The 13,837-nt window shown below is 30.3% G+C and overlaps 1 protein-coding gene across 1 annotated transcript in view; it reads right to left on the bottom strand.

Moving 5' to 3' along the window:
- LOC119635924 (oxidoreductase OpS5) overlaps positions 1-13,338 on the bottom strand; it is a 134,901-nt gene extending 121,563 nt beyond the window's left edge. Inside the window, exon 1 of the mRNA XM_038030963.1 lies at positions 13,164-13,338. Within this exon, the coding sequence (XP_037886891.1) occupies positions 13,164-13,305 (142 nt within the window). The 5' untranslated portion in view covers positions 13,306-13,338. The remainder of the gene's footprint in view (positions 1-13,163) is intronic.
- Positions 13,339-13,837: the final 499 nt, after the last annotated feature.

Genomic DNA, 13,837 nt, shown 5'->3' with positions numbered 1-13,837 from the left:
TTTCGGTACAAAGTAGAAAGGGTGAAATATTATAAGCTCGTTGTTCAAACGAAAGCTACTATTTTTTCTTTGAAAATAAAGCGACGAACTTAAGGCAAAATACTATTATCGCGACCATGAAAAATATTTCATCACACAATCACAATTTATTATATGAAAGATTGTATGTATTTTAACACAAGCTGGCTGGTTGGCTATCGGCTTTTAAAAATGCGATTATATGGAATTTTCCCGTTGTTGTTGTTGTTTTCGCCTTCCACTTGCGCTCTTGCTTGTGCATGGTTTATTAATATGTTGCTGACATTTTTCTTAGTCTAGTTCCTAACAACTAAACGGTCACTTATAATCTTTTTTTTATAGCATGAGATAAATTAGTGTTATATTAATAGCATATGTGCATTATTATGACATAAGTACTAAAATAAGGTTTGACAAGGTATTTTTTATTCGGGTATATATTTTTTCTTCACGTAGATTAAATTAAATTATTATTTATATAAATATATTTGAAAAACTGAGAACAAAATAAATTAAAAATGGCTTACTAAAAATACTATATTTATATGTAATAAAATTAAAAATATTCTTAAAGACATTTTCTTATATATATTTGACCTTAGCACACATATGACAGTTAACCATGGTTTTATTTCAACAATTTTCACATACAATCATATTTGATTGACGAAAATTAATGCTTTCGAGTTGATTTCTTAAAATAATATATTCTTAGAAATTTTATGACTGTGGCTACGCGCAGTTGAATACGAAATAAAATTCAGACGATGTAATCATCGTGTACAACTTTATTTATCTGTTATTGTAGCAATTTGTAATTTTAATGTAAAGAATTAAACGCATTATTAAAATTTTTTTTACAGCTACATTTTTTTTTTTTTTTTTTGTTGGTTTTTATTTATTTATTTATTTTTTTTATTATATTTAATTTTCTTTTACAGGCGCATTTTTTTGTTAAGTGCTTGCCTGCGGTAAGTGTGTCACCAAGTTTTTAGTTTAGTATGTAACGATTTGATGTATAAAGATTTTGTTACCATTCAGTTAATGAATATTAATGTGTGGTGTTGAATTTTTTTTTTTTTTAGGCAAGTTTGGAATGCATGTTAGATTGGTTCGCGAAAACTTGTTTGTGTTTTTGTTTGTTTTTAAGAGTTCACAATTTCCTGCCGTCATAAATTGCTTCCTGCTTACCAAGTTAGATAACATATGCATTATTATAAACATGAATCATATCGAGTTAAACGAGTGTTATCAGTGAAATGCTATCAGTTAAATCCAAATTGACAATATTTTGCATACTTTCAAGCGAGATCATGCTAGAAGTGTATGTGTTCCTGATTTCTTCGCTAAAGTCTTTTACATGACAATTTTCGCATCATGTTATTATAAGTTCTTCCTGGACATGTTATGTTAACTGAGCTATGTTATGTCACATAGATTGCTCTTTGAAAATGTTGTCTTGCTAATCTTTCCTTGCTTCTATTTTGATTTGATAGCAAATTTATTATGTGCGTAAATCATGCTTTCACTCTTATTTTTTAATATCATTAATTGTGTTATCTATCATGACCTCTAACCGAGATGTATTGTTGCAAACTCACTAATGAAGACCGTTGCTTGGCTTGCGATGCAAATACGAGTGTAGTAGTATGTATTACCGTTTTATCAAGAACAGTGGCATTCGATAGATTTAAAGTTTCAGCGATCTCACGAGTTGTCATTTAGTCCGTTGTTTCAATTAATGCCTTTATTTTGTCTTTCAGCTTCTATAGCTTCCAGAACGTAATGCAAAAGGGCCGAAATATAGATTGGCAAACCAGTTTTGGCACTGGCGTTCCTCCCATTGGTCGCTTCTATACACATCCAATAATGTTTTTCTTGCTTGAACGTCATTTTATACCCTTTCGCTAGTAATAAAAGCAAAGTCTGCCGAAAATGCTGTTTTCGTCTTTCCATATGTGGTAAGCCACGAAACGAAAACTTTTGCGCACAATCAAACAATGCTTTTCGCACACAAACATTGCGATACCAGCTATCAAATATAGAGTACGAAGACAGTGCGAGTCAATTGTGAACTTGGCCGTGGAAAAATGAAATTAACTCGACTGTTGAGAGAAAACGAAATCCCTTTCCGAACACCCTAATATCTTAAAATTTCGTTTGCAATAGTTTTCCCTAAGAGATATTCCGGAATTTTTAAAAAAAAAAAGCGCTTTAAAGCAAGCCAAAACACTGTAGTGGGACTCGGCCACCATTATATATCCCACACCATTTTACAGTAAATCATGTCACGATTTTTCAAAATAAGCTATTGTAAGCGAAGTGATCGAAAAAGTAGCCCGATTCGAAACGTTTTCAAGAGCGTTCGTCTTAGAGCCAAAACATGCCGATACACGAAATTTCATCAAAATATTACGAAAATGCGACTTGTAGTTTAAATGCAGATAAGGAATAAGGCAGACTGACGGACAGACAAGGTTAGATCAAATCAGGGTCCCTTTCTGAATCGATCGGAAGAGGGGTTTATCTCAAGTTCTTCTGCATATTGCATTCATTCGAGCGAACTTAATATAAGTCTATGCCACAAGTAGTGGCATGTATATATATATTAAATCATTTTGAAAAATATTAACTCGCGAATCAACATTAAAACCAAACTTATAATTAATTTTGAAAAATTCATAATCATTTCCAATAATTGAAAAAAGAATTTGATTAATTTTTTCGTATACTGTGCTTGTCTTACGTACAAAAAAGTTTATTTACTTGCCCTGAATCTAATGGATATGTTGCTTAATGCTACTATGAGCGTAGGCGAACAATGAAATGAAATGAAATCGATTACTCTTTTTAGTATTTTATTTTTAGTTTCTTTTAAAGCAAACACTTTACAGGAAATATCAAAGGTAAACTGTGCATATAAAGTTTTCGTTTTTTATTTTTTTTTTACCTTACTATAAATATATATTAAAGCAACTTTGTGTAATTAAAATTTATATTTAATAATTTTATGCAATTTTTAAAATTTGGAAAACAAAAACCAAATTTAAATAAAATCTAAATATATTTCATCACATGCTAATAAGCCAAATATTTAAAATATTATAAAGTTAAATATTTTTCAATCCAAAAGAAAAGTAAGAAAATGTCTGAGGAGCATTTCAGAAAAACAACACTTCAAAAAAGCAAACACAATGTCAAAAAACTATAGGGAATTTCCTTCAGAAAAGAGACTCCTTTTTAACGCACTACACATTTGACACCGGCTAATGTGTGTAAGTAAATCGGTAACAGCAGTTGAGAAGGATCGCTAACTTGTTTATATTCTGATGTGGGATCCTATCAACTAGAAATAGACTAAGTATTCGTTATAGTTGTTCTGATCAGATGTGTCTACCAAGGTAGTTTTCGTGGATTGGAATCTGAACACGGGTAGGGTTTACTTTGGTCATAGCTATACTGAGGTTTCAGTAGGTAAAGGTGTATCGCTTGGCGATTGCACTGTGGTAACACCTCTCTTTCGCCCTTCCTCTTTCCTTATTTCTTTCTGACCGTCACCGTGTTGCAGGAGATATAACAAAACACTTTCGCTTTTCCTCCCGCGTTAGGGGGTGACCAATATTTTCTTCTCAAATTGTCAGCATAAAAGTGAAATGAAAACGCTTTGTTATCTACGCCAAATTGATAGCGAAGCTTAGCGCGTTCCTTTGGCGATCAAAGTGTGGTTGGTGGTTACGTATTAAAAACATCAGATCGTCTTCTTACTGCAGGCCCTGCTGGCTTATTACTAGGATATTTGCTTCTTCATACCCCAGGATGCAAAATCGCTTGGCTCCTAGGTAGTATGCTCTTTGCCGGGATAAAAAAGTTATAATTTTGTTAACACCTTTGATAGATGTTGAAGAGTCGTCTTTTAGGATATGATATTCATCAGATGATTTAGTAAATATAAGGTGATTTTTTACCTCCAAATGGATCGCTTTAGTTCTGCATTTGATTAGGCAGTACTACTAACTCTTTTAATCGCGGCTTTTCTTTTCAAACTCAAATTCATAGAATTTGTCAAAAGAATTTCCCGTTGATGAGCCAGAGTTTAAAAAAGAGTAAAATATGTAGAATTATTGTTAAATTGTCCTTCTTCCCATTCCTTACTTATTATAATGGCATGCATATAGCAGAGAAGAAATTGAATATTAATCTATTTTTTGAATAAATACTGCGATTAAAAATCAAAACCATTTAAATATTCTATGAAAAAGTGATTTTACCCGTTTTCAAAGATGTTCGAATATGCGATAAACCGTTTGATTTCTTTCGTATCTTAATGAAGAAGGCATAAAAACATTGAAGAAGCTATAAAGAAGCACTGTTAACTAATTAAAATGACACGAAATTAACTGGTTATAGATTAGACTTTATTTTAAACGTTTCTTTTTTTTTTTTTTTTTGATTAAAATAAAATTTTGTAAAGCATTCGAGATTATATCTACTCATATCTGCATATCAATGAATAGCTTTCAAATACTCTCTCATAATCTTCCTGAAAAACCAGCTTTTGGAATATAGAACAATCGTGCACGGTGTCTGCGTATAAGAAAAGTGAAATCTCTTGCGATAAAAAAAACAAAAATGAATGATAATTAGTCGCTTGAGCTAGTATCATTTATGTATCGGCATGGAAGTGTTAGAATATATAGCTATAGCATCTTGCATTATAGAGTAATAAAATTTTCTTTTAGCTTTACTCATGCGATAAAAAAAATTAAGATGAACAGAAATGGTTAGCAAATGTAAAAGATATAAATAAAACGATGAAAAAAGAGAAAATGTTTTTTGTTTATATATGTACACATATAAGCACACTTGCATGTGCATTATTAGCACTTCTATACCGGTAAAAGCAACAAGTAAGTACAATGGAAACTTGTTTTCATTCTGGTAGCAATTAAATATGTTGTTTATAAATAACACAAAAGTAGAGAGCAAACAAAAAGAAAACAGAAAAAAAAAGAAAACAACGAAAACAACAAAATCTACTTTTGTTGAGAGTTTGTTGAGTTTATCTTGAGTGTATCTTTAAAAAGATGGAAACACTGATGATAGTTCTATTATATAATAGCAATGTTTCAGAAATAAAGCCTTCACTATTAGGCTTAACCTAGCTATAGTCTAAATTACCGATAGATGAACCTAACTATAGCTGTACCAAACCATAGCAGCGGTTTAACCTACCTCCACCTCAACACTACCTATAGCCCAAAGTAATACATCTTAGTTTAACAATAACTTGATCTGATTATAGTTTCACCTAGAAAAGGCTTATCTTAAGTGTAGCTTGAGCTAACTATAGTTAAACTTAACTATGGTTTATCCTAACTGCATCTTAATCTAGATGTAGTCTAATTTATAGACTAACCTAAGTATAGCTTAGGTTGATCTAACTATACCTTTACCTACGTAATCGAATCTACACTTGTTTCTGTCTACATGCTATATGTGGGAAGGTTTTTAAATGAGTCGTGATGTTCTTCTTCTCTTAGCTTGTATCTTAAGGTTGTAAGTGAACTCTACACGATTACAAGTTAATCCAATTTAGCTTAGCCTAACCTTAAAGAATCTATAGTTTGGTCGTGTCTGCAAAGGTGCAAAAAATATCAAAAATATCCGTCTTGTTAAAGGTTTTGGGCTTAACTGCAATAACGTACGTAAGGAGAGAGGTGAAAATGCAGGACTTATTGCCTCTTCTGAAACACTAGAGTAAGTTGGGTTTTAGCAAAGCATGTTGACGTCAGCCTAGTTTCAATTATGCGACCAACTATGGATCAGTTATTACGTTCTCCACTGTTATCGAAAGCCTGTCTTGTTCTCCTTCTATTTTTTTTTTTCTTTGTTATCATGTTCAATGAAGAGTATTAATAATTCGGTTAGGATGGATATTTTATAGTTTTTTTTCTCTTCTTGCAGTAATAATTATGAAAACCAACACTAATAACGTTAAAATGTTTAATCGTAATTAATTAAATAGCTAAAAACACTTGTTAACGACGACATAATTATAAACCGAACCAACAGAGAGAACTGAATGTTGAAATCTTTTAATGGGTGTGTTAATAGACAAAAGACAAATAAGAGAAAGATCATTAATTATTGTTGAGGTTGAATGAAATGAAACCAAAGGCAAAACGCAAAAAAAAAAAAAAAAAAAAGAAACAGTTAATAGAAAGTAGTACGAATTGTTTATTCAAACTGTAATTACCTTCTCCCCTAAGGTTCATAACAATATTTCAGGTCATTAACTTGATGATAAGACGTAAAAATTCTATCTGTACATATGGAAATTAATGCTTAATCAGTGATTTGCTTAAGGGTTTTAAGTACTTTTCTAAAAGTCAATTAAACTCAGTTTTTTCCAATATGATCTCACCTTTGCTGGTCATTGACATTTTCACATATATGTATTACGAAGATTTTTATGTTTTAAATAAGGAAAAATTGTTTTTTCATTTATTTATTTATTTATTTTTTTTTTTTTTGCTTTTAAAACCCTGCAGCTAGAAATCATTAATTATTTGGCGGGACTTTAATAAAAATGCAAAATATTTATTATAACGAAAAAATAAAACTAAGACATTTTTTTATCATAAATGCAGACGTTTGTCATGTATAGATAAATAGTCCAGACTGATTAATGACCAGCCAACTTATGACAGATGGATGAACACGAGAGAGAAGTGCAATGCAATAAAATGAAAATAATAAAAACGACTTTGGTTTTCAGTTTACGTATGTGCAAGTCAATGATTGCATGCAAACAGCTTTAGAAATGATTTTTCATTTTTCTTTTGTTTGCTTTCAAATGAAATTTCCAAACGCCTTGTCTATATCCATACGTGATCGGTTAGAAAGCTATATCAGGTGTGTGCATAAAATTTAAAATTTTGATTTTAAAATAAAAAATAAATCTCTATATATTTTTATAGATATAATAACAAAAAAAAGAGATGTTCACTTCATGACAAGCTTAAGTACAGAACTGTGTATAAAGATTCCGGAATTTCTAACAAAACTGTCGTTTATCTACTTATCGCTGGCTATACAATTGTTGTGCCGTTCATCTGGTTTTTTATGCATGCACAGAAGTGTAATTCTAGAGTAGGACGTAGCCCAACATCGCTCCTATATATTTATTTAACGACCTTTTAAAATAGAATGTTTAATGGGAAGTGATCGAAACTGTTATCCCATCCGTAAAACCATATCAGTGCACCAACTTTCATCAAAATGTGTCAAAAATTACATCGTGAAGGTTCAATGCAAAGGGGTAAGATTCAGAAAGTGAAAGCGTTTGTCCTCGGGCCAAAATAGGACAGCATTCGTAATTTCATCAAAATATTAACGCAAGAAAACAAGACGCATAGGTGGACAGACAAGCTTAGATCGATTCGGTACAATAAAAGGTGGATATATCTCAATTCCTCCTTGGAGTTGCACACATCGGCGCCAAATTAATAGACCTTTGCACCACAAGTGCTGCAGGACATAATAAGAAGCACACATTTTTTTTGATGACTAGCTTTAATAAAAGCTCTGTGGAAAAGTCTTGGAACTAATAACGAGCAAGTCATTTATCTGTCATTTCTATTGTCTTCAAAGTAGGCACTCATTACTTGCACGGCATTTATAGGAGAGTTTTATTTAATTCTTTTAAGTATATTTCTTAAGCTGTGGATGTGACAGTCTGTAAGGCGCGGCTCTACGTGCTTTCAAATGACCTGAAATACGTTCTATGCGCTAGTAGCTATAGCTTCGGAGGCATGCAAAACCCGACAAATAATTGTTAGGTGAATGCAGTGATTTTTCGTTGATATTGTTTCGTTGTAAATAACTTTTAAAGTTTTATCAAACTTCCCATGTTTGTTTCATATTCTAGGATTTCCTCAAAGATTTTACGACTATCAACTATTGATTTCATCGATAATTAGCCACTAAATTTCAACCGGAAAGCAATAAATCAACCAGTATTTTACGGATTCCTTTGAATGCTTTGTGTAGCATTCACATACCTTTGCCTTTGGTCATATATCATTTCCTATAAGTGTTTTGATTTTCAATGTACGAACTTTTGTTTAAAACACAAGACTTGGGAGAAAATGTTTATTCAACAAATTTTCCCATCATGACGTAGCAATCGAAAAGTAGAGTGGCTTTCCTATTGAAACTGCGCGGGTTTTTCTAAACGAATGACTTTTTTTCTTCGTACCTTTGGTTGTACCCTAATTGAGATTCAAATGTAGCCCAGTGATTGATGTGAATGACGTAGCGTTCGGTTTAAATACCATGGAATTTTAACTTGGAAGCTTTTTATATAACTTTAATATAATAATTGATAATAATTGCTTGAAAAATTGCATCTGTCTCATCGTGGATGTTATGGCGTTCATTGCCTACATACCAATTGTATTACGGTTACGTGTACAAAATATTTCAAAAGCCAATGCCTTCAGTTGTTAATTGTATGAAAGCAAGTAAAAACAGTATTGTGGGATAAGGATCGCCATTAAATACCCTACGTCTACGTTTGCTTAATACTGTTACTCATATAATGACTTCTCAAAAAAAATGGACCACAACATGTCAGTGTACTAAATTTCATAAAATTATGTCAAAAATTGCGGCCTATAAGTTAAATACAAGAAAACACGACGGACAGCTAGACAGATGAACAGACAAGTTTAGTAAGCGATATAGTAATGCGTCTATCTCAAGCTCTCCTGGGTATTGTATGTAACCGCATGAACTTAGCATTACCTTGTACAGCAAGTGATGTACGGTATAAAAGTATATTCTTCTACTCGGGGATTCGGAATTTTGTAGAGAGAAATTCGAAAGTAGTAGAGGTGAGAGAAGATGCGAATAATGGCGATGGCGGGACAATAAAAGTTACGTTTCACCAACACCTCTCTGCTGTGCTGTGTGGGAAGGCACATTACAGCAACGTCTGGTCATCATAGTAATTCAAGAAAACTTAATCTTGACAATTGCACGAATAACACGTTTTCGAATAAAAAATAAAGTCAAAATAAAACATTAATTATATTTTCTGAACTAATAAGCTTAACCATTAATGATATTTTTATTATAATTAAATTAACTACTCGTCACTGTCATTTAAAGTGAAGATATGTAAATGTATAGGTTGACAAGACAAAACAAAGCCAACAGAAAACAAAAAAAACAAACAAACAAACAAAAAAAAAAAAAAAAAAACACGGCGTGCATTAATTGCCGTGCCAAGCCATAGAGAAGAAATTCTGTTTTTTTTTTTGTTTTTCAAACATATGTTTTAGCTTTGATTGATTTATTGTATTACTGAAAATAGTGGCTTAATTACCGAGAAGTAGCTCATTAATCTTGTTATACCTTCCTGAGCAAGAAGACCGATATATTAATTTTCTCACACTGTTCGTGACAATTATTAGATTTTCTTCAATTGCTAATATGCTTAGTCAGAGCATAGACTTGTGAGTCATTCTGATTGTTTAGCTTTCAAAGCGATCAAAGTTATAACGGAAAGTTAGAAATTGCTGCGTCATCTTTTGTAGTTGACTTCCGTAGGTCATGTATAAAAATAAAACAAATCCGTCAAAATTGCATTAAAAAAATAAAACAAAAACTTAAAAAACCCCAAAAAAAAGAAAGAAATAATTTTAAAGCACAAATTTCTACGAAATTATCTCATTTATATCGTATGCATTATATCAGCTATAAATTTGTCAAAAGGGTAGGAAAAAAGAATGGGTCACGATATAATGTAACTCTAGCTAGGAGCAGTGATTACTTTATCTATAGTGATGGGTATTTAAAGTGCGCTTTAAAACGTGTCTGGACATTTTGTTTCTAATTAATTCTTGTTTGATATGAACATGCGGTTTTAAACGCATGCCAAAATTGGACATAGCTAGACTGTTAAACGGATTTTTTTAATGTATTTAAGATAAAATGAACAAGGTTTTGCAAGAATTTTTCAATTAATTTATACGTGTATGTTAATTTGCACATCTACTAAGGGAGATTTACTAAATTTGCGAAACTAGTTGGAGGCGTGCAAAAATACGAAGCGAAAAAAAAGCTTATGAGCACAAAAGACGTGAAAAGCAGCATGATATGCCAGCTATTTTTTGTTTTTTTTTTTTTTTGTATATTTTAGTGCGGAGAGAAGTGTTTGTATTTGGTCCCATTGTAAGCATTTCCATTTGCGATTAACCTTCTATCTATGTGTTACGGTTTTGACCTTAATAACTTCAGAATAACAGCAGCTTTCGATCAGAGCTATTCCACGGACCCTTACCAGTCTAGTACAAAACTATGTCCGCCTACAATTAACAATAAATTATGTAAGTTAAATATAGTCATGTAAGGAAGTCTTAAGGAGGTGTGCTTAACACTTGCGCGCCAAAGGGAAATCTTAGTCTCTTAATAGGTTTTATTTTATTTTACTTTATGCCGTTTTACTTATTATAATTTTATATCGTTACTATATTTTTATTTTATATTTATATTTTACTAAATTAAATTCAAATTTGGTATTGTATTATTTTATTGTTTTATTTTAGATTTTTAAATTTGTTACTTTTTCTTTTATTTCCTATATATTTTTTCATGTATACTTTTAAATTATATTTTTATTATTCCATTTTATCACTAGATTTTTGTTTTAAGGGTTTTATTTCAATTTTAAAATTTTAATTTCATTACCATTATTTTATATCGTGAATGTATATATATATTTTTAAAATTTTATTTTTTAAAATTTTTTTCGTGATTTCATTTTAAATATTTTTTTAAATTTTTGTTATACTTATGTCGTTTTATTTTAATTTACGATAATTAAATTTTTAAAGTTTTATTATTTTTATTTCATTTTATTGCTACATTTTTATTTCATTAATTTATTTTATTTGTTATATTTACATGTTTTTAATTTTATTATTAATACTATTTTTCGTTAATGCATTTTTTTTTTCATACTCTTATGTTATTGCTTTGATTTTATTTTATATTATTGTCTTATTTTACTTTATGTTTATATTGTTTATATATATATATAAATATATATATAAAAATGTTTATATATATATATATATAAAATATATATATATATATATATTTTTTTTTAGTTTATTTCATTTTATAAATTTATTTTATTGCTTTATTTATATTCTTTATAATTTTTATAGAACTTTCATTCAATTTTTTTATTTTATTTTGTTTTAATTTTTATTGTATTCGTATTCTTCTATATAATTTTAATATTATTAAAACATATTTAATAGTAAACTTTTCTATAGATTTATTTCAAAATTCTTATTAAATTATTAGCAATGCATTAAGTGTTGACATTATTACTATAAAACATTACATTTGATTTTAATTCATGTATGTCTCTCTGCACAACCTTGCCTCTTTAATCTTATCGTAAACTGCATTCTATAAAAAAAGTCATAAATGTATGTACGTAAATATGGAGTGTGTCTTAACACCCTAACATTCAAGTTTGTCGCCTAAGTAAGCAAATAACGTCGTTGTACGGTTTAATCCATTATTTATTCAACCAGCTATCAACGCTTGATTAACCGTTAATATTTTACACAAGTGTCAATACAGGTGTACTATTGCGTTTTTTATGTAAATATTCAAAAGTTTTGAACAATTTTTGATAAAGCCTCACTTGTAATGAATGAATTTGGAAGACTTGGCAAATTATTTACAATAACGAGGTGTAGTTTGTAACGTTTTTTTTTTTTTCTTCTTGATGACTGAGCTTGATAACATGAATTTGAATAATTAAAAACATGTTTGTTGATCGAACAATTTTTTCATAACAAAATTTGCTACGTCGCGTACCTTATAACGGGTCTCAAATATAAATTAGTAAAATTTTTATTCATTAAAATGATTTCAAAGCAAACTTCTAAACTCCCATGCTACATATTAATAGCATATTATATAAATATGGCACACAGAAGTGATAGAAAAGTTTCAGAGTAACTCTATCGAGTTTTATGATCTTACGTTAATATTAATATGTTTACGAAAATATTCTTAGAAAGGTGGAGTAGTGAAAAAAGCTCTAGGCGACTTGCCTATACATAATATATTATAAGGGTGTCTAGGTAATAGAATAATTTTTATAAGGGCATATGAGGTTGACTTGAAGTAGACCCGATTTTAATTATACCTAGTCGGTTTATGAAGCGATATAAGCTTGTCTGTCCGTCTGTCCACTTTGTTTTTTGCACGCAATTTAAATGTGGCAATTTTTAAGAAGTTTTGATAAAATTTTTTTGCCTCGACATCTGTTGGCCGAAAGGCGAACGCTCTGAAAAATGGTTCGAATCGGGCTCGCTAAAAGCACGCGTGTAGCTTGAAAACGGTTTCTATAAGTTCGATGGCTCGGCAACAACCAACGAATAACGGTTTGAGGCAATGTATATATACTCAAGTTCCGTATTTTACTTGTGTCGTTTTCTTGTTTTTTTTTTTTATTTTTGCAAAATTGATAATTTTTTAGATAAGATTTTTGTCTTACTTTTATGTATTTTTTATGAATTTAATTTACTTTTAATTATTTCATTATTCAATTCTTATTAGAAATTAAACAAATCATTGCAGGTTATAGAGTTATTTGATCAAGCTACGAAACGATTTGCTCTCACTACTTGTTTTCTTCAAAAAAAAAAAATAAATAAATAAAAAAAATAAATAAATAAATGCTTAAAACACTTTGAAAGGTTTCTTTTAATTTTTTTCATTAGAAAGGAAAAAAAAGGCCGTTTATTCATTTCTCTACAATGCCCTACACCACTTGTTGTACAAGGGTGTATTAAGTTTGTGCGGAAACGACCTAAGATCAGACAGATCGCAATTTTTGGGATATACTTGATGGACTAACTTCTTTTGGTCCAAGGACGAACGCTATAATAATAATCAGGGTCGGACTACTTTTCCATCGATATTATGTCTTATTTTGAAAAGTCGTTAGGTGAATAGTTATTGTGTACTGAACTGTAAGGCAGAATAGGTTTATTTTTCCTTTCATTCCTGATTCGACGAAGTAAAACGGAATTTATAAAAACTTATCCTACCTTTTAGACGCTGTGGTGCTTGTGGCCCGGCTATACGTACGGCTTCGATGGCAAGTAAATCCACAATAATTGTCAGCAGTAGGAGTAAGAGGGAAAAGGGAAATTGAAAATTTCTTGAATATTTCCACTTGAACGGCATCATTTTTCTTTATTTAATTATAATTAAATTCCAAATTGATATCGCTCTTAAAATCTTTTTTCCTTCTTTTTTACTTTATATTATTTCTTATAATTTTGTTTCCGTTTCTTTTGCTTTTTTCCGTAATATTTTTTTTTTTTTGTTATATTTTGATGAAAACACTTTTTTAACTGGTTATCATTGAGATTTTTTTTTTTTATTTATTTCGATTTTCTTTAATTATGAATTATTTCTTTTTGTAGCGATTTCTTCTTTTTTTTTTTACGATTTTCTTGAAATTTTTGCAAAAGATTTTTCGACTCTTGAACAACGAATGAGCAGCGCTTCAATTGACTGCTTCTTGAGCACTGATGTTGTTGTTATGTCTTAACGGCCAAATAGTGAAATATAATGAAAATCCAATTTACAGTTATGTTCGTTCGGTTTGGCTAACAAAATTAATCCACATTAAACGCCATTTACGTTTTCAGCTAAATCCAGAGAATGAAATTCGCGGCCCGCGTTTAAGCACCAAACTGAATTTCAAATGCTAAAC

This window comes from Glossina fuscipes, unplaced genomic scaffold (assembly GCF_014805625.2).
Source record: "Glossina fuscipes isolate IAEA_lab_2018 unplaced genomic scaffold, Yale_Gfus_2 27, whole genome shotgun sequence".
Lineage (NCBI taxonomy): Eukaryota > Metazoa > Arthropoda > Insecta > Diptera > Glossinidae > Glossina > Glossina fuscipes.
Note: the sequence above shows the minus strand (reverse complement) of the source record. Positions and strands in the feature narration are given on the sequence as shown.